General features: G+C 39.3%; 1 protein-coding gene across 6 annotated transcripts in view; it reads right to left on the reverse strand.

Annotated features, from left to right (window-relative positions):
- Positions 1-23,851, reverse strand: part of ELMO1 (engulfment and cell motility 1) — a 303,596-nt gene that overhangs the window by 190,647 nt on the left and 89,098 nt on the right. For all 6 annotated transcript variants that reach the window (XM_041466533.1, XM_041466532.1, XM_041466536.1 and 3 more), the window contains 3 exons: positions 15,147-15,182; positions 6,926-7,025; positions 139-290 (listed from right to left, as the gene is read on the reverse strand). In XM_041466533.1, coding sequence (XP_041322467.1) covers positions 139-290; positions 6,926-7,025; positions 15,147-15,182 — 288 coding nt within the window. The remainder of the gene's footprint in view (positions 1-138; positions 291-6,925; positions 7,026-15,146; positions 15,183-23,851) is intronic.

The following is a 23,851-nucleotide window of genomic DNA, read 5'->3' on the forward strand; positions in this document are numbered from 1 at the left end:
ATGCAGTCACTTGCAGTGGAGGCAGAAATAATAAAGGAGGTTGCTGGTCTTTATACTACTGTTTTTTCTCCAAATGTTGTGCTATTTTTGTAGGGGAAAAAATATCCACCATATCAAGCGGCAGTCAAAGCCACTCACCCCTGCAGATGTGGGATTAGCTGCCCAATTGTGATCTCCTGTGCTACCTTCTGGTACAGGTCATGGCTGTTGAGCACCATGGATTCCAGGATTGCCAGCGACCGTTGCAAGATAGAAATGTCCGAGGCAAATTTGTTCACATAGCTTGCTATCTGCAAATACAATCATTCAGAGAATTTGCATCTCCTCATGAAAACAGGGAAAGGTAAGAAAGAAAACTGTCAGCGTGGTACAGAAAGGCATTAGGATAAAAGGTACGTCTTGTCCACATGCCAGTTATCAGTGAATACCTGAAAATGATCAATCAGGCACAGCACATACCATCAGGAACACAGTGGCACAGGTGTTATTGGTTATTGTCAATATTCACATGACAGAAATGTATGCTTCATCATTACATTACAAACATGACAAATCAGCATTAAAAAATTCAACAATTCTATTTTTTGTGTAGAAAACTTTGGAAAAAACAAAGAAACTAGTTCTCATTTTCTCCAGAAAAAAATTGCACAGGCTAAAAATATCTAGTCTTAAGGCAAATGTTTCAAAAGAAAAACTTATAATCTAGCTTTCTGGCAAAACACAGTTTAGAAAAACATGCCTTTTTCTTCTGCTTGGTGTTACCAATAATGCTGAAAGCTCTTTCCAGGTTACCAATTAAAACTCTGTTGATGATCACAACAACTGGTTCCATAACTCTGTCTAGAGTCCAGCTTTTCATTAATAACCTTCCCTTTTACTGCAAGCTGCCACAAGCAAATGGCACATTAATTAAAACCAAGTTTGACCTCTGCTATTTAGAAGTGTGGCAATGACAAGCTGCACACTCATCTGCAGAGTCAACACAGCTGTGCAGTAAGATGTGGCAACACACATTCTCCCACATGCTGCCCAGCCCACGTACCCAGCTTCCTGGGAAGAAACCTGCCTTCTACTGATGCAGAAAGTGAGAACTGCAGGGGTTTTCTTCAAATACACCAACACCAGCACAGTCAAAATGAAAGGCGCCCAAGAAATCACAGACAGAAGCGTAGTGTGACCACAGTTACGTGCTCTCTACAGCCAAGTAACAGACTAGAGTGGCCCTGTCTCAAGTCTGATATATTCCTTCCAGAAAATTTCACACATCTCTTCAGTATTCCTGCTACAAGCCACTACTGTAGTCATAACTTCTGTTTCCAATTCTGGATGCTTGCTGAGACCTAAGAATTGTTCCCCTTTAGGAGGAAGAAAGGCCTGCCCTATGCTTGGAAAAGCTGTCCAGCTGCCTGTAAAAGTCACATTAAAAAGTTGACACATGGACAATGGCATTGTTTTGCATTTGTGACATCTTAAGTAGTAGTGAAGGAGCAACACACCCAACTTTGGCTGGAGACAAGAAAGAAAGAGGGATGGATTTTTCTTTTTCTAATCTATTACAGCACTTCTGCTTTTTGCTGTTTGCTCTGCTACTTGGTTTGCATTACCACAGCAGGAACATCCTACACCAAGTGAAACTCAATTCAGAGAATATACTTTACTTTCTGTAAATAAGCAAGCCAAGAATGCATAGAAAACAGGAGGAGAGAGGCAACTCGATTAGCCTTTTTCTATTTTGGACTCTCAGTATCTTCTCCCAGCAAGTCATGAGCCAAATAATATTTACAATAGTACACAAATCAAGTGTGCTTTTTAGAGAAACAATCTGTATGTCCTAAGCACTGTGCTACCCCACCTCTGTTAATGGTAATCCAGATGTGTTTTGATGCATTGCAGCCAGAGCTGCCAGATCTCCACAGGGCCCACAACAGGGGCAGTGTATGCACAGAGCAACTCTGCACTGCTCACACATTAAACCAAGTGCCCCTGGATGCCTCAGTTTTCAGGCACCCATGGATTGCTTGTGCAGCAGGAAAACCATGTGTCCAGACTGTGTCCCAAATTGCCAGATTTCTGTCACCTCTTTAGGAGCCCTGACATTTATGAATTATTCTTGGTGCAGCAGCTCCTTTGGGTGGCAGTTAATGCTTCACTGGGATATAACATTTTCGTATCAGGGACCTGCAGAAATGTAACAGTATAGATAACTGGAACCTTCGTCTAGGAAAGGCTGCCTTGGCCTCATTTATTCTCCTGACCTCGGACCATAACATCTTTTAATCATCAACACAAACACAAGGTATAAAGCCATCTTGTGTGTTTAAAAAGACATTCACACTGAACATAGATGCAAAATATCTGCTGGGTAACTAACTTGCAAGTCAGGCTGTGTGTATTCATAACCACCTTGCTGAAGCATGAAGTCTGGCCAGAAATAATAGGCTTGTCTACCTTGAAAAATAAATCATGCAAGTTCCAGGGAGAACAAAACTGCATTAAAATGAAATTCTATTCCCACACTTGTGGTTCTGGATGTGGGAAAAAAAAAAAAAAAGAAGAGGGCCTTCTTGAAAAGAGACATGAATCAACAGTTCAAATTTGTTTTATTTTCTGGTTTTTGTTTATTAAGCACCACACACAGAGAGGGCTTTCAACATCCAAAAATAATGCTGCATTCATTTATCAAAAATTCAGATTATTAAAATAATGCAAGCTCAGCAAAACACTACATCTTTTTCAGAAAGAAGCAACTTGATTGCTTTGCACTTCCACATGAAAACCTGTCACACGCGTGTGTCTCATTAAGGATAACATTATTTCTTTAGCAAAATACCTGTAACCTTAAAATCTGCATATATAGCCACATATAAAAGAAGAGTCTGGGTGCTTAATTTCCTTTCAATTTCAGGGGAAATTAGGAATCAGACAGTGAATTTACACATTCATGCTCCTTTGAAATAGGAGTTAATACGCAAACTAAGAGTAGATGAAAAACCTATAGCAAACTGAACTACATCATCCAAGTTCTCCTCCTGGTTAAGCATCACTCAAGGCAAAAGACAGAATTCAAAAGTTAAACAAAAAAGTTGTTATATAATACTACTACTACTTATTATTATGATTACTATTTAAAAGCTGCACCAGAAAAAGAACACAGGGGAAAAAACAGTGAAAGAAACAGATCTGATTTTCATTATGCATGTTCATTAGTTATTTGCCTGCACTATCCTGTTGTCAGAAATGTACAAAAAAATCTGTCCAGGTTGTGGTCTTTGTTAAGATTTAGTGCATAGTAAAATTTTAAAGGGTGCATATAATTTTAAAGTAAGGAGCTAGAGCTGCACTTGACTACAGAAAAAACAACTGATAGTTGTGACATACAGAAATATTTCTCTGGCTGCCACCCTGTTTTCTGCACAATATATTTGAGAAGGTGGAGTAAACAATTTGTCAACACTAAGGCTCTTACGAAACAGCAATTGTATAAGTAATTTTTAAAGATTTTTTTTAAATATCTTAAACAATACTACAAACTTTATTACTCCTCTTGTAGGAACTAAAGATGGAAGTACCAAATTTGTGTAGCACATTTTTGTCATGGTTTAGGAATGGTATTTCCCTGTTTAGTGCTCCCATTGAGCGCCACAAAGAATGCACCACTTGCTCATTCCCCCTGTGCTTCCTTTGGCAGGCCTGAGGAGAATTGGAGGCACTGAAGGTAAACATCATGGGTCTAGATAAGAACAATTTACTGGAAAAAGCAATAAAGAAAGAAAAAGAACAGTAACAGCTATACTATCAATAACAGAGGGCACAAGAGAGATGAACGATTCACACGCAAATGCCTACAACATGGAAACTGGGAATACCTGAACCACTGCCACGCTATCCCCACCCAGAAGGAGCCCCTTCCCCTGTCCCCAGAAAATGATGTGAGGTGGTATAGAATAACCTCTGGGTCCTAGCCATGCCCACTCTTGGATACTGCAAAAATTAACCCTGTCCTGGCCAGAACCAGGACAATTTTGATAACCAATCAATGTGACTTTTTCTAAGAACTTGGAATCCAAATCCTTTAGACAGCTATGGAATCTGGAAATGAGCTATATATCATCATAAACAAGAAAAATGTCTTGAGAGAACTTTGCATATCATAAGGTAGCTTTTCCAAATGATGCTATTTTCCCTTAAAATAAGGAACAAAGTACTCCTTGAAAGCAACAATCTTACCTGCTGCACTTGGAATAGCAGTCTTTAGGTATCCAAAGGATGGAAGAGAGTCTGCATCCAACATCAAGCACTTATTCCTTAGAAGCAGTCAGGAGTTCCCCTTGGGGTCTCCTTCAGCTTCTATATTTTTAGGTTAAAAAACTACTCCAGAAAAAATTTAGACTAGTTCAACCCCATTGAAGTTTAGCTTTCATTTAACATGAAGGACAGCTTCAAAAGGGAAAAGCACTTGACTGCAAGTTTCCCCTCAGCAGAAACTTATCAACTCCCTTATCCATCCCATCAGTCACTTGAACAAGCCCATCAAGGATCTCAAGTGGCCTGTCAAAAGCCAACATCAGAGAAGCTAGTGAGGATGAAGTTGTAGATTGCTGCCACAGAGATGAGACATGGTCCAAAGGCACTCTGCTAGGTTTGTCCCATGCCCAAACTGCACCACTGAGGGCTCTCCGCCTTTTTGGCTTCCAACTGCATGCAGATCAGAACACTCCTGAGCCTCCTTCCTCAACCTCTGTCATTCTCTGTCCCTCTGTTTCTCTTCTCTCTGTGATCTTATGGGAAGTTTGAATGAGAGAGATGAGAAACCTTGCCCCAGAAAGAGAAGAAGAAAACCTTTGTTTCTCAGAAATGGATTAAGAGAACTTTTGCTTTCATGCTAGAACAGCTCATCCTTAAAACAGCTCCCCATAAGCTGACATGGCCCATGAAAGCAGCTGTGGGAAAGCTGTAAGGCATGGGAGGGACTTTTACACTGTGAACAGATTTCTCTTTCCTGGGTGGTTGATTCGCTGTGACATTGAAGCCACAAGAGAACTGTTTCTTGTGAAGAAGTCTCCATAGCATAGCAAGAGAGACTCCTCTCCCTAAGAGAATTGAAGGAAGACTATTCTAGAGGTGTTAACTGACTGAAAGTGCCAGGTTTTGTCTCTTTATGTTGTCAGTGGGAAAGAAAAGAGCGTGTGAGTGGAAGAGAAGTATTCTGAAGGTTGTATTCTGATTCTTATTATTCTTTCTTTTAGTTCTGCTAATAAAGCTTTCTTTATACTCTTTAAAGTTTTGATCCTGTTTTGCTCTCCTCCTAGTTCTTATCTCATAGCAGAAAATGAGTAAATAACTCTAGTAGGTGCAGGGGCATTTGGCCAGCATTAGACCCACCACACTCTCCTATCATTCTCCTTGGTCCCTTTCTTGCTCAACAGTTTCACTTCTGGTTTTTATCTGCCAGTTTTGGTTTATATGGGTACTTTGTGAAAATGCTTTTGGTTGTTTCTTTTCGTTGTTTTGTTTTTGTTGTGTGTGTGGTTTATTTATTTTTTTTTTTTAATTGGGTCATTATCCAGGGAAACCTATAGAAATGCCTGACAGAAGAGGTGAGCCATTAACAAGGGGAACAGAACAACTTCTTCTATTGCTACAATAAAATCCACAGGGCAAAAGTTGGACAAAGACATTTGTTTTGAGTCAATAACAAAGTAAATGCTCTAAACTAACTTTAGCAATTTTCTTCATATGCTCCATAATAGGCTCCCCTAGAAAATAAGGCATTCTGGACTTTGTGTCTCATGCAGTCAGTTAAAAGCAGTTGTAGAATTTTCTTTGCCATTAGAAGTTAACAACAATTGTCATCACAACCTACCTGGACTATGAAATTAGAAAAAAAAATTAAAAAACAGACAAAACTCAGATCAGTTACACTATTTTTTTTTTCTTATGACCAAAACTGAGGTTTAGTATCTAAAGTATCTAATGCTTTTTTTCATAGTTGATCCTTCTTTCACTTTTGGCAACAAAAGTAAATTTCTCCTTTCTTTGATGGTAGCAGTTTTCTAACAAAATTTAAAGCCCTCACTCTTGACACACTCTGCCAAAATGAAGGTTTCTTTGCCACAGGTTATATTCATTTAATTACTGCTCTGATATTATTTTAGTGAAGTAACTGATATCTTTTGAACCTGTTCAAATATACTTTAAGTTATGATAAATTCAATCAGGTTTGAAAATTCTTTGTATAGAAGAATTATGTGGTTTTGGGGTTTTTCTTTCCCAGTAAATGACTTTTTCTGAAGTCTTGTATATCTCTGTACCTAAAGGGTACTACCATGTTTATGCTGCTTTTGTGCATCTCTGACATGCAACTAAAGAAGGATACGTTGCAAATTGTGAACAGATCTGTTTCAAAACCACATACCTCAACTGCAAGATTCAGAGGTGCAAAGTTCAGCTTGATTAACTCAGATATAATCCTAATTTCAAATTGTAAACTAACGAATTTCTCTTCTTCCAATACCCCAGAAGAAACATTTCAGTGCTGCAGGTTTTTTTTCCTAGAAATATGACATTACTCATTTTAGTTTACATTACATCAAAATAGCAATTTTTTGCTTTAACTGTATTTTATCTGCACAGGGAGGTCACAGTGTAATTGAATACACAATTTCTCATGTAACAAGCCTAATACTGTGTTGATCCCAACTCACTCCAACTGATTTCCACAGAAGTTGAACCAGATTCTGCAGTACAAACATTTATAGTTTGAAACAGCACTTTAATCCTATTTTCATGCACCTTTTTTCACCAATGACCTAAATAATGTACCTGGAAAAAAAACAAAGGAGGGAAAAAAGAAAAAAACCCAAATCACCACTCACCTCAAATATTTAAACTGATATAGAACAGATAGCATTGATTACAAATTTACCTTTTTAATGAATGCCACAGAGAATGTATCCCACGATACAATCCCATGATCCATCAGCTCAACAAATGCAGTCAGTGTAAAGGACAACATATCTCCAAAGCTGCAAGAGACAGGAGTCATGACAACATTTACCAGTAATGCAGCAGGGCAATGACCGAGGGAATAAAGCAGCAGGAAGCTTTCAGAAAGGCAGGAAAATGAAGCCAATTATGGACTAAGAGGAAGCAGAAGAGCAAGAAAGGCCGTGCTATAGGTAGTCTCCAAAACAATTTAGCATGGATAGCAAGAATAGTCTACTGGAGGAAAGCAGTTGTAAGAAAAGTAATCCCTAAGAGAACACTGCATGCAATGTTCAAAAAAAGACCAAAAAAAAAAAAAAAAAGAAATATCAGTCCAAATTAAACTCTTCTCATAAATGCAGAGATTTAGATCTAAGAGAGGAAAGAAGTGAACTTCTTCCTTAGCACTTATGAAATCCTCCTAATTGAAGGCCCTCAGTTGCAGGTCACATTTTGGTACCTCTGCATCAAGCAAATTTGTGGGAAGTGAGAGTATTGTTTATTCCTTCTTTTACAATGAAGCAAATATATTTCAAAAATGCACCAGAAGAGATTATATAGTTTGAGAAGCATCTTTCTAACAGTTAATGCCTTGATTTCTTTCTTTAAATCTCGAGATGCATCTCTTTTTATCTATGAGCAACCAAATTGCAAAGCAAGCAGTTGAAATTATTTAGGTTTTTCAGGCCACTACCCTGCATTTTACTCCTGTAAATTTGAAATTCAACACATCTTTGTATGAACTCAAATAAATTCAAAATGAGTTTAAGCTCATTTAAACTGACTAGATGCACGGGAACTTTTCATGTTAAACCACAACTTTTAAAGATTAGCTTCATTTCTATACATAGTCAGGGCATCAGTCAGCAGCCACAAGGATTTCAGTGAAGCACTTCCATGAAGTAACTACTCAGTACAAACAGCAGTGCAGAGATCCTGAAATGGTATTACCTTTCAGGGCATGTCAAACTGCCTGAAAGGTACTCTGCCAGTAAGCTGTTAAAAAGCAAAATTATACAATCAAACAGCATGAATAGTCCCAGTGATTGTAGTACAGCAGCTTACACCTAATAAAAAGATAGAACAAAAAAAAATCTTCTGTCAGATTGGAACTGCAAAACTTAGCATGCTGAAAACCTGAGTCCAATAGTACAGCCGTAGTTAATCAATGTAATTAATTCGTGTTCCTTGATCTGTGGTTTATCCTACTGTCCTGCATGAACCCAACACAAAAAAGTGAACATCCAACATCCACTCAGATGGAAGACATTTACAGCAGTACAGAGGAATAAGGCAGACAAATGCCTCAGCTCCAATGCAGCAACTCCAGTAGCTGGATTTGGTTTCATCTGCCTTTTAGGGATATCTGATCCAAGATGCAGCCTTTAATGGCCTCTTCATTTTAAAAAATAGACATTTTGCCAGAACTCCTGAGATTCCCTCCACCAAAAATACCCCTGCCATTCCTGACATTTTGTGAGTAAAACCCAAAAAACACCAAAACACCTTTCCCTTCAGTAAATAGAAGTATGCACAGTGGCTCTAATTACTCAGGACAAAATGAAAAAACTATGCCAAAGAGCAAACAACAAAAATAATGTCTCTAAAAATCCACTGTAACTTGGCAGGGAATACTTTCTTCAGCAAACAAATGGTCTAGAAGTTCTGGGTTTTGTTTTGGGGGGAAGAGGATGCATTTTGCCTTTTTTTTCTTGTTGTAGTTGGTTTGTTTGTTTGGGGTTTCTTTAATATTGCATATCATTTAAGAACCAGATTAGATTTAAAATGTCATCATTAGCATTCCAAATAACCAAGGATTTCATATTAGGATGACAATAAGACTCTGAAGGAAATTTAATCAGCTCTGGTGCTGTCACATTCCCCAATTAATTCCTTTTGCATAATATAGTTATTTATGAACCCACAAATAAAACAGCAGCCCTAGGAAAGGCTTTCTTCTAAAAGCTTGCAGCAAATCCTAATGCATCTTCATGACAGAATACTTCTACAAATACAAGAAATACTAATATTATAAGTATTAATATTATTATTAATTAAAACTAAACAAGTTTCAAGGCCATATAGGTTGAAAAGTAGATAAAAATCTCTCCCAGTGTTAAACTAAGCATATACACTCAACTGGTAGAAATAAATTTTCTCATTTATTCTTTTAAAATTTAGTCAGTTAACCTGTATTTAGTATATGAATGCTCTTCAATAAGCAAATTGTACATGAAAACTAATCCCCATCAACAAAAGGTAAAGTTTAGATGGCTTACCTAAACTGCATTAAACTTGTGCATGGATATCAATCTTCAGAACAGCAGTGGCTGGAATGTAAAGGGATCAAGCTAACCTGGATTTACCAGTCTCATGAAGTCTTTTAATCAAAACTATTGATCAATCCTACCAGATTAATACTGATTAATCCATGCTCCTCCACAGCTCTGGGGAATAAACCGGGCTAATGGAGCTGACAATTCTGGTTTGAATGTATAAACCTAGTTTTAGTAGATCTGACAGCGATGCAACCATTTGGGATCCAGAAGGTGAAAGCACTTTTCAACTTAAAATGTTCAGACACCTCATCAGATGTCACTCCAGTGACTGTGCTTCAAATAATTAATGACTGAAGAAGTGCAACACTGGGACTAATCAAGCAGCAAGAAATACTTCAGCTCTATTACTATGCAGCACACACATACACACTATGTCTTTCTAAAATATCTGACTACACACATGCACCTGCCACGCACCTATACACCAAGTGCCACTGAAAAAGTCAAAAGCCAGGCTTAAGGGATAAGCATTAGGAGTCGCAGAGCTAAAGATGAAAGCAATCGGCAGGGTAACTAGGGCAAGATAAGGATTAAAGCATCGGCAGGGGGAGGGGAAGGGTGTTGATTCATTGTTAAGTGGTTAAACACAAGCGGATAGGTAGAAATAGACTTTCAAGTAATTAGTTTCAAAACACACACGCACAGACACACACTATTAAGAGCAGCAGAGAGAGGCTAGAAATTTCAAGGCAATCAAAGCTGGTTTATAAAATTAGCAATCTTTAAAAAAAAAATGGTAGGAGCTGTTTAACTCAAGGCCTCTGTAAGGGTTTTGATCATACAAAAAGTCCAAAAAATAATGGGGCCTCTAACTTCATAAAATCTTTTTAGAATAATCCATAGCACAAATCACAACAGTTCTGTAACTATCAAACCCTAGCTGCTCTGGCTAAATTACTTAATAGTTTGAGGACAATTCCTAATGAAGATGCTTTTTAATGCAGCAAGAGGGGAAAAATGATCAGAAAGATGCACTGTGTAATTGCCATTTCATATCTCATTAACACTGACATCTTAATAACCTTTGCTCTCAGGCAAGCTACTTCTACAAGCCCTCCTGAATGCTGCTCTGGCTCCGGCTCTTGGATGCCTTACATTGGGACAACTGATGAAATTTCACTGTTCTTTGCTGACTCCTCTGTTCTAACCCCCATTGTGAGAGCTGGATATGAAGCATCTCCTCCCTACAGCAGGTCCTGGCAAAAGCCTGCCAGGCAGCAGAAAGCTGGGGTTTGCAATGCCACCAGCTGTGCCAGCATGAGCCATTCCAGTGGATGGCCATGCTCCAAAACAGCCTCTGGGTCCTCAACCTCTCTGGCAAACCTGCCTGAGGATTAATGCAACAGCTGCTTTCTACATCTCTAGGCTTTAGAGAAATACCAGGTCAGACCTGTTAATTTAAATTCCTAAGAATTCTCTGTATTCTTACCTCAGGAAACTGTGAAGGAAAAAAAACCAAACCCACACCATTCCATACATTTTGACACTAATTTTTATTTCCTGAAAATAAAAATTACAGGAATGTGCCTGTGATCCTGCTTACCACACCTGTCTCTCACATGCCTTCCTAGTATCATTTCTACAGGCTAAACCATCTATTTTTATCCCGTGTGCTTATTTTGAAAGATGCCTAGAGCAAGTTGGATTACTTTTCAAAATAAATTAATGGCAGTTTAGCACCCAAATCCCCTAGATGTTTTTAAAAAAGAAATTTAAAAAATTTCAATCCATGTTTCATACTCATAACAAAGTGAACATTTTATCACTGTTATGGAGGGGAAAATACTTGGCTGCTCAAATGATTATGTAAATCAAAATAATTAGTCAGACTCAGCTGTCATCAGGTAACAAACAAAGCAATACAAGCTTTTACCAAGCTCATGTTTTATATTAAAAATACGTTTGTGTAGTGGAATCTGGAAATTAATTGTTGCTTCTCTGTTGCAACCAGAAACAGAGCCACCAGCCCACCGGGACTAGAAGCCAAAGAATGCACACCTTTACACAAACCACTTTCATGAGTGAAACAGAACCAAAACTGAGCTCTAATTTTGCAAGGGAAAGCAGCATAGAAACAATTTAATTGGGCCGGAGGTAACAGGAGTGTAGCAGCCTACTACTAAATGCAGGAGTGGTTAACTAAGTCCCTTATCTGGGCTCACAGCCTAATACTTGGCAGCTGAAAGGCCTGACATCACTGAGGTCAACATCAAAGAGTAAGAACAGCTTTTTAAATTGGAGCTGTCAAGGATAAATGGCCATGAATAAATTTAAACAGGGGAACAGAATATATCTAATCATCAGAAGACAAGAGCTCTGGAAAAGCCATGGGGGCCAGAATCGAACTAAGTCTAAAACGAAGACTGATGATGTAGCAGGATGCTTTGCCAGCACAGTGTGAACTTTATATTGCTATGGCTCCTCTTCACTGCTTCTACACTGCCGTGTTTCTTCAAGAAACCTTTCCAAGGGTAAAACTAAGCCACTGCCGAATCAAAGCAGGAGCAATTCACACCTGCTTGGTACTTAATACAGATGAAAATGATGGAACAATCTGTGTAGTAGCTGCCCCTATTTTTCTAGATGATTACAGAAAATGCACTTAACTGCTACACAGCAATTGACACAGATTTTTTCTTTTTCATTGTGCTGGCTAAGCACTACCGAAATATTTCTTTGTGGTACAGTTTCACTGCATCATTAAAAGGGGTCAGCCTTACTGATTTCAAATCCCTTGCATTCCAAGAACAAGATATAGCTTTGTAACCCTAGTATCAGGGTTTCACTATGTCTGAAAATTAATTTTCATTAAAGAAAAACATGGTGTGAATTTTAAACATAACTGTAAATATTCTTGAATAAATCCAAGTGTAGATACTCTTACCATGGAGTATAACTAAATCCACTTAAAGGTACATTAAGCATGGGAAACTAGCCCAGAGGAACTATTACACATTGAAGATGTGATTAGAATTACCTTTTTTCCCTTATTCCCCATTTTTTAAATTCCTGGTTTTGTTCATTTCATAGCAATTTCCTCAAACTGACTACTTCTAAAAGCCCAGGCATCACTATGCTGGAAAAACACCACTCTCCAATCAGTTTGGTTTGATTACAATTTAGCACTGCAATGCAGAAGTCAATTAATAGAGCTGGTTTTTGGGGTTTTTAAAAATTTATTATGTCATCCTGTACAACCAAAGTAACTTGTTTGTTTAAATTAGCATTTGGCTCCTTTAAGTATCTTTAGTCAAGAAGACAGGAAGTGGATGCTGAGAAGTATTATAGTTTAGTTCATGATATCAAGCTCTGTGGGGTTTTTTATCATTCTCATTTCACTAGATCTTTTCCCACTAATACATGGGGGGAAAATAGTCAGGATGTTGGATAACTACACTCATAGAACATCACTGAACTGTAAACACTACAGTAAACACTTTACCTTCAGAACATATGACCAAGCCAGCTTCCAGAACTATTGGTTTCACATCCTCAGCAATGACTCTAGTACCTTTTTCAGTACAAGTCCCAAATTCAATAATTTGTGTTACTTAATTGTATTATCTCACATACTACTGCTGGAAATCAAAATATTAATATATTGAGGCAATCAAAATATTAATATCTGAGTACCTCCATGTAAACTGAACTTTCTATTGGCAGGATTTAACTCTCAAAGTCAGAATAAATTTTAGTCACAGATATGTTCTTTATTACTGTATTCATGATGTGATACATCTACATTGACCAATAAGAATCCTCTTAATAAGTATCTTAATAAGGATGAAGTGGGTAAAACCTTGTTCTCATGAGTAAACAAAGCTAAACTGTCCTCAGTCGGATCAGGCCTAAAACCAGGGTGCAATACAACTGTAAGTCAGTGTTTCAGTATTGTCCTGAGGACAAACGTAATCCATAGAAGTCTACAGTGTAATACAATTTGGAAACAGAGAGGTGCTGAAAGACTATAACTATTCTTCCACAAAGAACTATTTTCACAGCAGTGAGGAAATGCTATCTAAAAGGACTTTTTAGGGTTGGAAGGTGCTTCTGAAAATCATCTGGTCCTACCTGCCAAGGCAGGGTCACCTGGAGCAGGTTACTCAGGAACACATCCAGGTGGGGTTGGAATGTCTCCAGAGAGGGAGACTCCATTAACCCCCTGGGCAGCTGTTCAGTGCTCTACTGCCCTCAATGTAAAGAAGTTCTTCATCGTGTTGAGGTGAACTTCTTGTCTTTTAGCTCACAGCCACTGCTTCTTGTCCTGTTGCTGGGAACCATGGGAAAGAGTCTGGCACCATCCTCTTGGCACCTGCCTTTGAGATATTTATCTGCATTAACAAGATCTCCTCTCATTCTCCACACTAAACAGGCCCAGCTCCTGCAGTCTTTCCTCTTAAGAGAAATGTTCCAGAGCCCTAATTATCTTTGCAGCCTTCCAGTGGGCCTGTCCCAGGAGCTCCATGCCTTTCTGGAACTGAGGAGGCCAGAGCTGGACACAGCACTGCAGACGTGGCTTCACTAGAGCAGAGTAGAGGGGGAGGACCACCTCCCTCCACCTGCTGGCCTCAGTCTTCTCAGGATATCATTGGCCCTCCTGGCCCCAAGGGCACTGCCAGCTCATGGCCAAGTTGTCATCCTCCAGGACTCCCAGATCCTTCTCTCCAGAGCTGCTCTCTACTTGGTCAGTCCCCAGCATGTACTGGTGCTTGGGGTTATTCCTCCCCAGGTGCAGGACCATACACTTCACTTACTTGAACCTCATTAGATTTCTCTCTACCCAGTTGTCCAGCCTTTCACAGTCCTGCTGAATGGCAGCAGAGCCTTCCGGACATGTTACCAAGATGATGCTGCCAAGAATTCCATAAGCCTCATGGCACTTTAACAATTTTCCTCATAATCTAAACTTTTCTATTATGAAACAAGCTTGTATTAGGTTAAGAAACTGAACTTAGCAGAAGGATTTAAATTTCCTGCCAAATTTATTCTTACTGTATCATTTATTTATTAGGCAATCATTTAAAAATAAAAGTTTCAGAACTTGGTTTACAGCAGATTTGTGAAAGTATGATTTAGCACAGGTTTGGATGGGGAGCTGCATTTCCTGCATGATCAATCACATCAAGCTCTCAGAATGACAGACATGCTTAATTGATTATGCTCTTGCTTCCTTGGGTTAGCTATACTTGACATGTCAAATTTGCAAACCAGTCAAGATATTACAACATCTCTTGGGATTCAAATTTATCAAAGCCTGTACTTAGCTCTGAGCAAACAAAAGCATTCTGTTCAAAATCATCAGGGAAACAAGGCAGGGAAATTCTGATATGAGCCCATTTATTATTTTAGACTTTTCCTTTATACAGCTATCTGCAACAACTAGCATTACCTGGGACTAGCAAGTAATAGGAATTCAAACTGGGACAATGAACCTTAGTTTTCATCTCACTAACACTGACCATTAAAATTGCCAACTATCAATCACATAAGCCAATGAAATTCAAGAGGGGAATTGGGAAAGGTGGGGATTTTTTTTTTTTTTTCTGAAATTAGAAAATAAAACAAATCAAAAGCTTTACTTCAGTAATAGTAAAAGCCCCTGCTGAATTTACAGAATTAAAGCACTCATTCCATAGGCAAAGCAAAAAAAGGCTTCATCAGAAAATTTTAACAGGCATCAAAGAGCAGAAAACAGAGAAGATTGAAGACTTGCTGATGCATATGCACAGTTGTATTTACATATAAAGATTAGCGCAAGGGCCTGAACTCGGTCATGCAAAAGTAGAGGCAGTATGCAAGGTGATGATCTAATCAAGTTCTTACCAGGGCTTCATTATCTTCTGCAATTTCTGATATCGTCTGCAAAATTAAAACTTGCAGGTGAGGAAAAGCACTTCAAAACATCTGTACTCTATTTACTGCATACAACCCCCCCATACTGGAGCCATAAAATTCACAGACATGCATATAATAAGAGGCAGTAAATTGCTAACATTTTGCTGTGAACAGAAGCAGTTCAGTAACTGTAATGAGCACTCCAAATCCATTTCAAATATTTGTTCAGAATATTTGTGTTAACTTCTGTTAGGAAAAAAACATATCTAGACATTCTAATTTAGTAAAACATTTATATAAAAAGCCTTTGATACAAAACAATAAAGGTTTACACATTAAGCATCTTCTGTACTGTTTCAACGACATGTAACCCATTGCTTGGAGAACTCTTTTATTTACTTGTGGTCTCCACCACTAATAGTGATGTCAGAGTCATCAGCATTGTTGAAAATCGTGTAGCTAGGATGGTAAATAGTAAAAATGGCAACAAAGATAGATACCCTCTTTTTAAAACACCACTTAAACATATAAAAAATAACAGAGCTAAAAAGAAATAAAAAACCCAATCCTTCTCTTACTTAACCACTTCTTCTGCCCCCTAATTCTATTTCACAGTTTTATTTCAGAGGCTTGACTGCAGTTCCACACTGGGCAGACTAGTGTTAAAAAGGACAAAAAAGATGTTCCTCTTTCCTCTCTGCACCTTCTTCCCAGGTCTTCCCTTTTGCACTTTCCCTCACAGCAAGCTACACAGCAGTGTCATTCAGCTCGGAAGAGCTCTAGGACTACAAGCTCTCCAATCACTGATTCAATTCTCTAATTCTCTCCTAGAATACAGCTACAGTTTTGGGGCTTTTTTCCCTTTTGGTAAAGCAGTAATTCCTCCCACCTTTTCAAGAGGAACTAGTCTCAACGACGGCAGCTTTTGGGCTGGCTTGTGTGAATGTCAGTGGAGAAACCACAGGAACAGTGGTTTGAAGTCCTTCTCTGCCAGCTGCAATACTCATGCCTGAAGATAGTGCTGGCACAGTTTATCATGAATCCAAACACAGACTGGGCTACAGCCTAACTCAAGTCAGAGAATTGACAAGATTTTCTCATTGGATTTCATGCCCTTCGTTCTTTTATGCTACAACATCTATCTGAGTAGCCAGTAATAATGAGTAAACAAAAAAACATCCTGATGATCAGACAGTCTTAACAAGCGGGGGAAAATACCCTCAACATGCTTTTATGAGCAGTAACATTCAAAACAGTTTCCATAGTAGAAGATCCAAGCTTCAGCAGAATGTCACTCCTGTGCTTCTGCAAATTAAGTGCTTCCATGCTGTGGCAGATTCTGTTAAACCACCAAGAACAATTGCCACAACAAATGGGTTTTGTCATCTCCCAAATGTGCATGGATCCTTGCAACTTTCTGCAGCACGTCAGCCAAACTTGACAGCACTCTTCCCAGGCCAGTTTTTAAAATAGCTGCTTTCTTCCAGGTGCTGACTTCAGCTAAGCAGCAAACAAAACTGAAATTAGGGCTGTATTTTTCTGATAGAGCAAGTGTGGTGTTTGCAAACTGGTAGCACTTCAAAGGACAGACCCTGTTTTGCCAGAGATTTCTCACAACAGGCTCTAATCAGGACATTTTCTCCATGACTGAGACAGGGATTACAGAACAAACATCTGAGTCCTAAAACAAAACATTTAGACAGCAACTCTCTTGGCATTTACAGAACTCTTATCCATCCTGAGTTAATCAGCAATCAGTTAACCTGAGGTCAAAAAGTGTGCAAAGTAAAAGGAAATATAAATTTAGAATAATATGTAGAAATAATTGAATTATATAAGACATTACTGGTGAAGCAATACAAAGAAAAAAAATTTGACTTTGGAGGAAAGATAGCCATTGTATTAAATCAAACAATTTCCACTGATTTTTCTTGCTTTGGTGTGACTAGAGCAGCAATCAATCTAGGACATCAAATGTTGCAGCAACACATGATTATAGATTGACTTTTACCACTGAAGATGTGGATGGAGGCTGTTCTCTAAAGCAACACATGCTATTTTCATCTGTCATCAAACCAAAACATAATAGAGAAGGAACTGGCATGAGCAGGAGTTCCTCTCATATTTACCCACAGACCATGCAAAAGTCACCAAGGAGAAGCCAAGCTGATTCTTCCAGCAAGTCAGCCTGGAAAGAAACTAAGTACAGCCTGCCACCTCCATCAGCTTTCCTCTTTCTATATATACATAACGTTTTTTCTCCAGAGGGTTGACTCTGTGGTAGTAACCAAACAGCTCTGTAGAGCCCTTCTTGGTGAGTTACCAAGGTAGGGTCAAAAATGCTGAAAGCCTTACTGATCTGGACACTGTAATTAGCTCAGTACTTATATTTATCTTTTTTTTCTTTTTACTTTTTTTTCTTTTCCCTAAAGAAAGCATCCCTCAATTGCACTTGCACAGATGGGAACAAAACCACGGCCAAAAAGCAAATGTTATAAGGGCAAATTAAATAGCAATTGTGAAAGGATGAGACTCTACAGCGGTGAAAGACAAACCCAGCAATTTTTACACAGGCAGAAAACTCAAAATAGATGCCAACCTAATGCAAAATAACATGAATGACAAGTTACCAGGTTAGATATTTTTCTACCATAATATATTTCCTGTCTGGCCTCAAAGGAACTTTGTGATACGCTCCCAAATGAATCCCAAGAAGCAGCAGTGAGTTCTCTTCGGACTTTCTCAAGCACAGACTACTTGCTCAAATACTGCAGGTTACACCTTGAGCAGATTCCAGCAGAGACCAGCTTAGCAGGGACCTGACTAGATCAACTCCTACCTGTTCACGTGCCAAAACTACTGTACAAAGACTAAAGATACCCCAAATCTAAACCCCAGCTGGAGTAACACACAGTGCACAGGAAGGGCTTGTCTGAACTGGGGGAAAAAAACTAAAATGTGGAAGCCTGTGTGGAGCTACTGTAGCTAATGATACCAAGACCTAAAGCAGTCACACCACTTCAGCAGAACGATTGTTTCTAAGCCTGCACTGTTTGAACATGAGCAGAATTGTGTAAGAGTACCACTGAGGATAAAAGCTTTTCATGCAGTATGACCCGAGAGAGGGCCACTGTTTCCAAAGGTGAAAGATGCTCACAAAAGCTTCCTCTTCTACAGAAACACTGATGGGATGATGGATGAACAACCTGCCAACCACATTAAAGCACCATTTGGCAATTGCTTTTGAGGCAAACACAAGGATAACGCACATTCTAGGTAACGGACAGTGTTAAGAAAAATCCAAGAGTACAAACTTCTGGCTTCTCTTTGTAACAGGTGTGGCTATCACAAGCATATAACATCTGGGAAACACTTTGACCTGGAATACTCTACAAAATTATTATTACTATTAAGTTACACAGCAGCTCTCAGACTCCTCACCGCCACCACAACATCCCACAGCTATACACAGTCCAACAGACAAAATCATCCTGGAAAGTTGCAGAAATGGAGATTTTAAGCTTTTCCCATTATTTTTCTTGGTTTTTCAAATACTACCGTTTTGTCTGGATTTTAAAAAAAATTTAAAAAATAGTTTTGCCCACCTTCATACTCCGGAGAATATTTGGAAATATAAATCCACTGCTGGAGTTACTCTTTTTATAATATTTTACAAAAGTGGTTGCTGAACAAAACCCAGTAAAACTGTCTCCTTTCCTCATCCCTCTTCCTATCAACAAGCTGTTGATATCACCATTTAAAAGAGGTCATTTAAATGCTAATATTCTCAACCACTAACAAAGTAAAAAAATCAAGCCTGGAGAAATAGCATTTAGGATGGGGGGACCAGCAACTCTCCCTCTCTTCCCTCCAAATTGTGATCTTTGACAGTTCCACCTTCAGATGACCTTGAGATTGGCTCAGTTAGTTAAAGCCCAGTGTTAATAATTGTGGGTTCAATCCCTGTAGGGGCCATTCATTCAAGAGGCTGGACTGGATGATCCTTCTGGGTCCCTTCCAAGTGAGACGATTCTGTGATTTTATCTAAAGCCCACAGTGTGTGCTTTGCATATGTAAAAGATATAAGAAAAATTGTACTTGTGTGTGCTGAGAGGGAGGGTGTAATCCAAGCCTGAAGACTGATGGGGAAACAAACCCAAAATAGAACCAGCAAGAGAAAAGTAAACCAACAAAAAAAGGCACTCCAGAAAAAAAAAAATCCTACTCCACCTTCATTCTTTATGGAAACTGCACTGAAAGATGGAGCTGCAGCCCTTTCTCATTCTCCTGCCATTACCATCTCCACAGTGGTATAGTAGGATTACCTGATTTTATACACGCTTTTGGATTTCTGCCTCATAGACAATAGTCATCCTCTCTCGATATACCAGAAGCACTAAGAAATGAAGATTACGTAAAAGCCCTGTTGGACAAGAATTAATTTTGGCAGCAATGCCAGATTAAGTAATCTATGCTTCCAGGTGAAGCTTCACAGGAATAGTTGAGCCTGTTTAAAACCCTGTGCTGTCAAAAATACAAATTAATTTCCTCCCTCCATTGGCTGACTGAGTTTCCGACAGTTTAGCAAATTGAATTACATCACTGAGGAGTCAAATAAGCATTGGAGCTGAACAAGAGAGAGAGCAGGTACTACACAGCCAGTAGCCAGGAAGGGTGGAAAACAACTGCTTTATATAGTGGCAAAAAACTACTAGCTTAGTATTGTTCTTATCTTCTGAAAATTCATTTTCCATTTATCTAGCAAGTTGGGCTTTCACAGCTGCTTTCTGGGGCAATGCTGTGAGCTCAGTCAGGGAACTAAACTGGATTAAGGAATATTGTATTAAAAGTAGCTTCTACTGTCACTTTTCATAACCTACACCAGTCTCCCAGTCCAGCTTGGTAGAAACAGTAGTGGTGTAACTCTCCAGATGAAGCAGGACAGGAACAAGTTACTGTGAGCAAGGGCAGCTTAAACGTTTTGACAGCACTGCTGAAATACTCATCAGACTGGGATGGAAAAAAACCACCAGCAGGTATTTGAGCAACTGTCCCAAAAAGTGTGCTAAAGTGGGAATAGCTCCAAACCAATCTGTCTTCAGTTTTCCACTGGGCTGGTATACAGTATTGTCTCTGTAAGACAAGCCAAGAGCTAGAATTTCACTGAACAATGCAATTTGTCCTTAAAGCATGCACAATTGATCTCTCAGAGACTTCCAGCTGTATAGCAGCCAACCCTGCAACTGCATGTGCTCAACAGAAGGCTCCTCTTAGTCACCACACAAAACCCATACAAATATACATTTATTTAGAATCCTACATGAACTTGACCTAGGTGCATTTATTATTTCCAATAGGAAGATGGCAAAATTTAACTAAAATCAAAAGCAAGGTGCTTTTATTCTCCAATCTGCACATTAACCAATTACAACTCTCTTATAATTATAACTATCTGCTAACAAGGCTATCTGTTACCTTGTCTTAGCAGCATCAACTTGCATGTTCCTGTGCCATGGCTGTATGACAATAAAGCTGCTCAGCACAGCCTCATTGATGAAGCAGATCTCTGGAGAACAATCTTCTCAACAGCAGCATAAACAATTCCGTTCTGGTTACTGTCAAGACAGCTAGGCTTAGCATAGTGTCTCTTTTTTTTTTTTTTTTCCTGGCAGAAACTGTGTGTTATTTCAGCCAAATGGCAACTCATAGAGATCAGGATAATGCCAATTTAAAAAATGCTGAAAATTCTGCATAGGCCTTCCCCCTTTCCCTCCCATGAGATCAACCTTCTTATTCTAGCAATAACAAAAATAAATATAGATTCCTTTTATAAACCCTTTGGTCTCTCAATATTTACAGCGTGTGAACTACATTTTCTTTTTCTTGCTTTATAAGGCATTTTGAGGAATTTTTTTCCTTCTAAGGAAGGCTGAGAGTCTGTGCCTGTCACACAACTATTCTGATATATCAAGTAAAAGACCCCATGACTTTAACAGTCTTCTGCTACATCAGAAGGGCTATCTGTACAAACATGATTTTCTGAAACACAAGTTCTAGGCTCGACTACAGAATACAGCTCTGAATGAGTGAACTGTATTATCACAGCTGGGGTTGCAAGAAGACATGACTCCTTCTTCCACCTTGGTTCCTGAACATATTTTTTATCAGTCATTAGGATACCTAGGGCTCAGCAGCATTGCTCATTTTCTGCCCCATTTTAGGGCATTGCATTCTGAGGGGGAGTGGAAGCAGCACACCCTTACACTTCCCTTTAGACAGTCTGTACACCCCAGCAGAGGGACTGCACAGTCAGCTCCTCTTAACTAGGCACAGACTGGCTTCTGAAAAAAAAAAATTACCTTTAGGAGTGCTGTAGAAATCACTTTCTGAAAAGTCTCAGAAAAAAAAAATAGCTGCCTGCACACATCCACCCCACTCTTTGGTGATACAAATACACAGTCTGAGAAATGATTGGATACCATGGATAATTACAGAATGGAATCAGCATTTTTTTGTTCTTCATGACTTGTCTTGCAGTCTTTTCTATAATTTATAGGTCACCCAAACCATAAAAACAAACATAAAACTATATATATATTTTTTTCCTTTTTCAGTTAATAAGACTCATAGCAGTGCTGTGGAAGCAAGAATGAGCCTGAAGGAAAAACAAGATAAGCCATCTCAATCAACAAGATCAAGATACATGTGGACAGTTTCTGAGGCATTGAATCTCTGCTGATATAAATATATTCATATAGACAAGGTGCACTCTCAGCTTCACCAGGGCCCATGCATGCTACCACCAACCCCTACAGCTTTCTGCTTGCGCACACCATGCCCACAGTTCTCTATTCTCTAACACACTCTAATTTTCTTCAATATGCAGGAATATAACATATGGAAAACTAACTAGGAAACACTGTTATTTCTTGTCAACTTTTTATACTACAACTTTTTTCCTCATCTGCGAAATTAAACAGAAGTAACTAGAAATCCAGGGATTTACATTCTCTTACTCTGGTCACTGTACTTTAATAGTCATCAACTTCACTGAAATAATGACTAAGTAGCACAATAAACAAAGCCAACTATAAATAAAATATAGGCCTCTTCCTCAGTGAAAGTTATATAAAAAGATGGAGTCTTGTTTTCCAGAGACTACCCAGTAAAACTTAATTACACACTCAAATTATAACTTAAGAGCTGCCGCTAACATGAAATCCATGTGCAAAGAAAACCTCAGAGCAACTTTGCACTGAGCACGATGGCACTTCTAATGAGCGCTGTTTGGCCCCTTGGGGAAAATAGAGAATAAAGCTTGAATTAACAAAATTCATCGATTTCTAGCACAGCTGCAGCACACCATGAACAGAGGCTCCACTCATCCTGGGCTGACAGATGTAGGGCTGTTCCCAGCTGCATCAACCCAGGGCAGCTGGCACAGCACACAGAGGGGATCCCTGCAGAACACCAGCAGCCACCACCCCATAGGGTATGTCCCATTCCTGCTCTCCCAGAGTCTCAGGGCCAGTCCCCAGGGTGCAATACAAGAGCAGAGACAGCCACCACCCTCACACTGTTTCACAGCACATCTGCTCTCATGTTGTGGCTCAGTGACACACCTAGAGTCTATTGCCAAAAAAAAGGGGCCATTTCTACATCCACTCATGGCCAGTTCCTCTCTTGTTTCTTCAAGTCCCTAACTGAGCAGAAAACTAATTTTAAAGAGTTAGTTTTCTAACAGAACCATGTACTTTACAAAAAGTTAACAGGCTGCTTTGGCTTTGTGAAGCAACAGACAGTAGAACCAACTCCTGGGGAAAAAAGCAGAACTGTGCTGAAGAACAGGAAATGGGAGAAGGTGGCAGGGAGCTGGACCATGCCTCAGCACCACCAAGGCATTAGGTTTGTCTCAGCTGTATGGGTGACTCATAGCCCCATTCAAACAAGGCTGGCTTTACAGTAGTAGCACCAAGGTGGCTAAGATAATTCCATAGTGAAGATACACCTTAAATGCATCTTTATAAAATACATTGACTTCTAAAACTGGGCTATGAAAGAAGCTCCTGCCCCAGCCCAAAATTTCTGGCTCCTCATTCCTCCTCTAATACCTGCCTCCTGTCCTTTATAATGCTAGTTTAATTCTTTGTGCAGATTCACCTGTGGACACAGAGAGCAGTGTAGGTTCACCTATGGATACAGAGAAAAGCTTTATGTTCTGAAGCATTTTGGTGACCTTGTCAGCCACACAGCCCACCAGGCCACGTTGCTGAGGGTGCTGAGCCCAGGTTGGGAGCAATGACAAGGAGGCCTTCAATTTGATTTATCTTTCAGTGAGCATCTTGTGTGGGACCTCTTATTAACAGTACTGCAGAGAGTTCAAGCAAAAACAAGAACAGACCATAAGAGGACAACTGACTGATTCCAGCTGCCTTTCTTTGACGGCTTAGGGCACTGAATGAAAAAAAAGTTTCCTTTCTTTTGAGGAAGTAGTTTTTCTGTTTGCTTAGTGTGCTGACACAGCAGTGAATGACAGACCCTGATGTGAGGGAACAGATTCAGTACCTTGAAGTGAGATGAGAAAGGAAAGCAGAAGCACCATGGCAGGCTTAGGCTGCTGTGCCTCTGTATGTTTGCTCCTTTCATCAAATCCCAAGTTCTGTTAAATATGCACTCATCAGCCAGTGATGTAC

Source organism: Pyrgilauda ruficollis, unplaced genomic scaffold, assembly GCF_017590135.1.
Source record: "Pyrgilauda ruficollis isolate IOZ18807 unplaced genomic scaffold, ASM1759013v1 scaffold2, whole genome shotgun sequence".
NCBI lineage: Eukaryota > Metazoa > Chordata > Aves > Passeriformes > Passeridae > Pyrgilauda > Pyrgilauda ruficollis.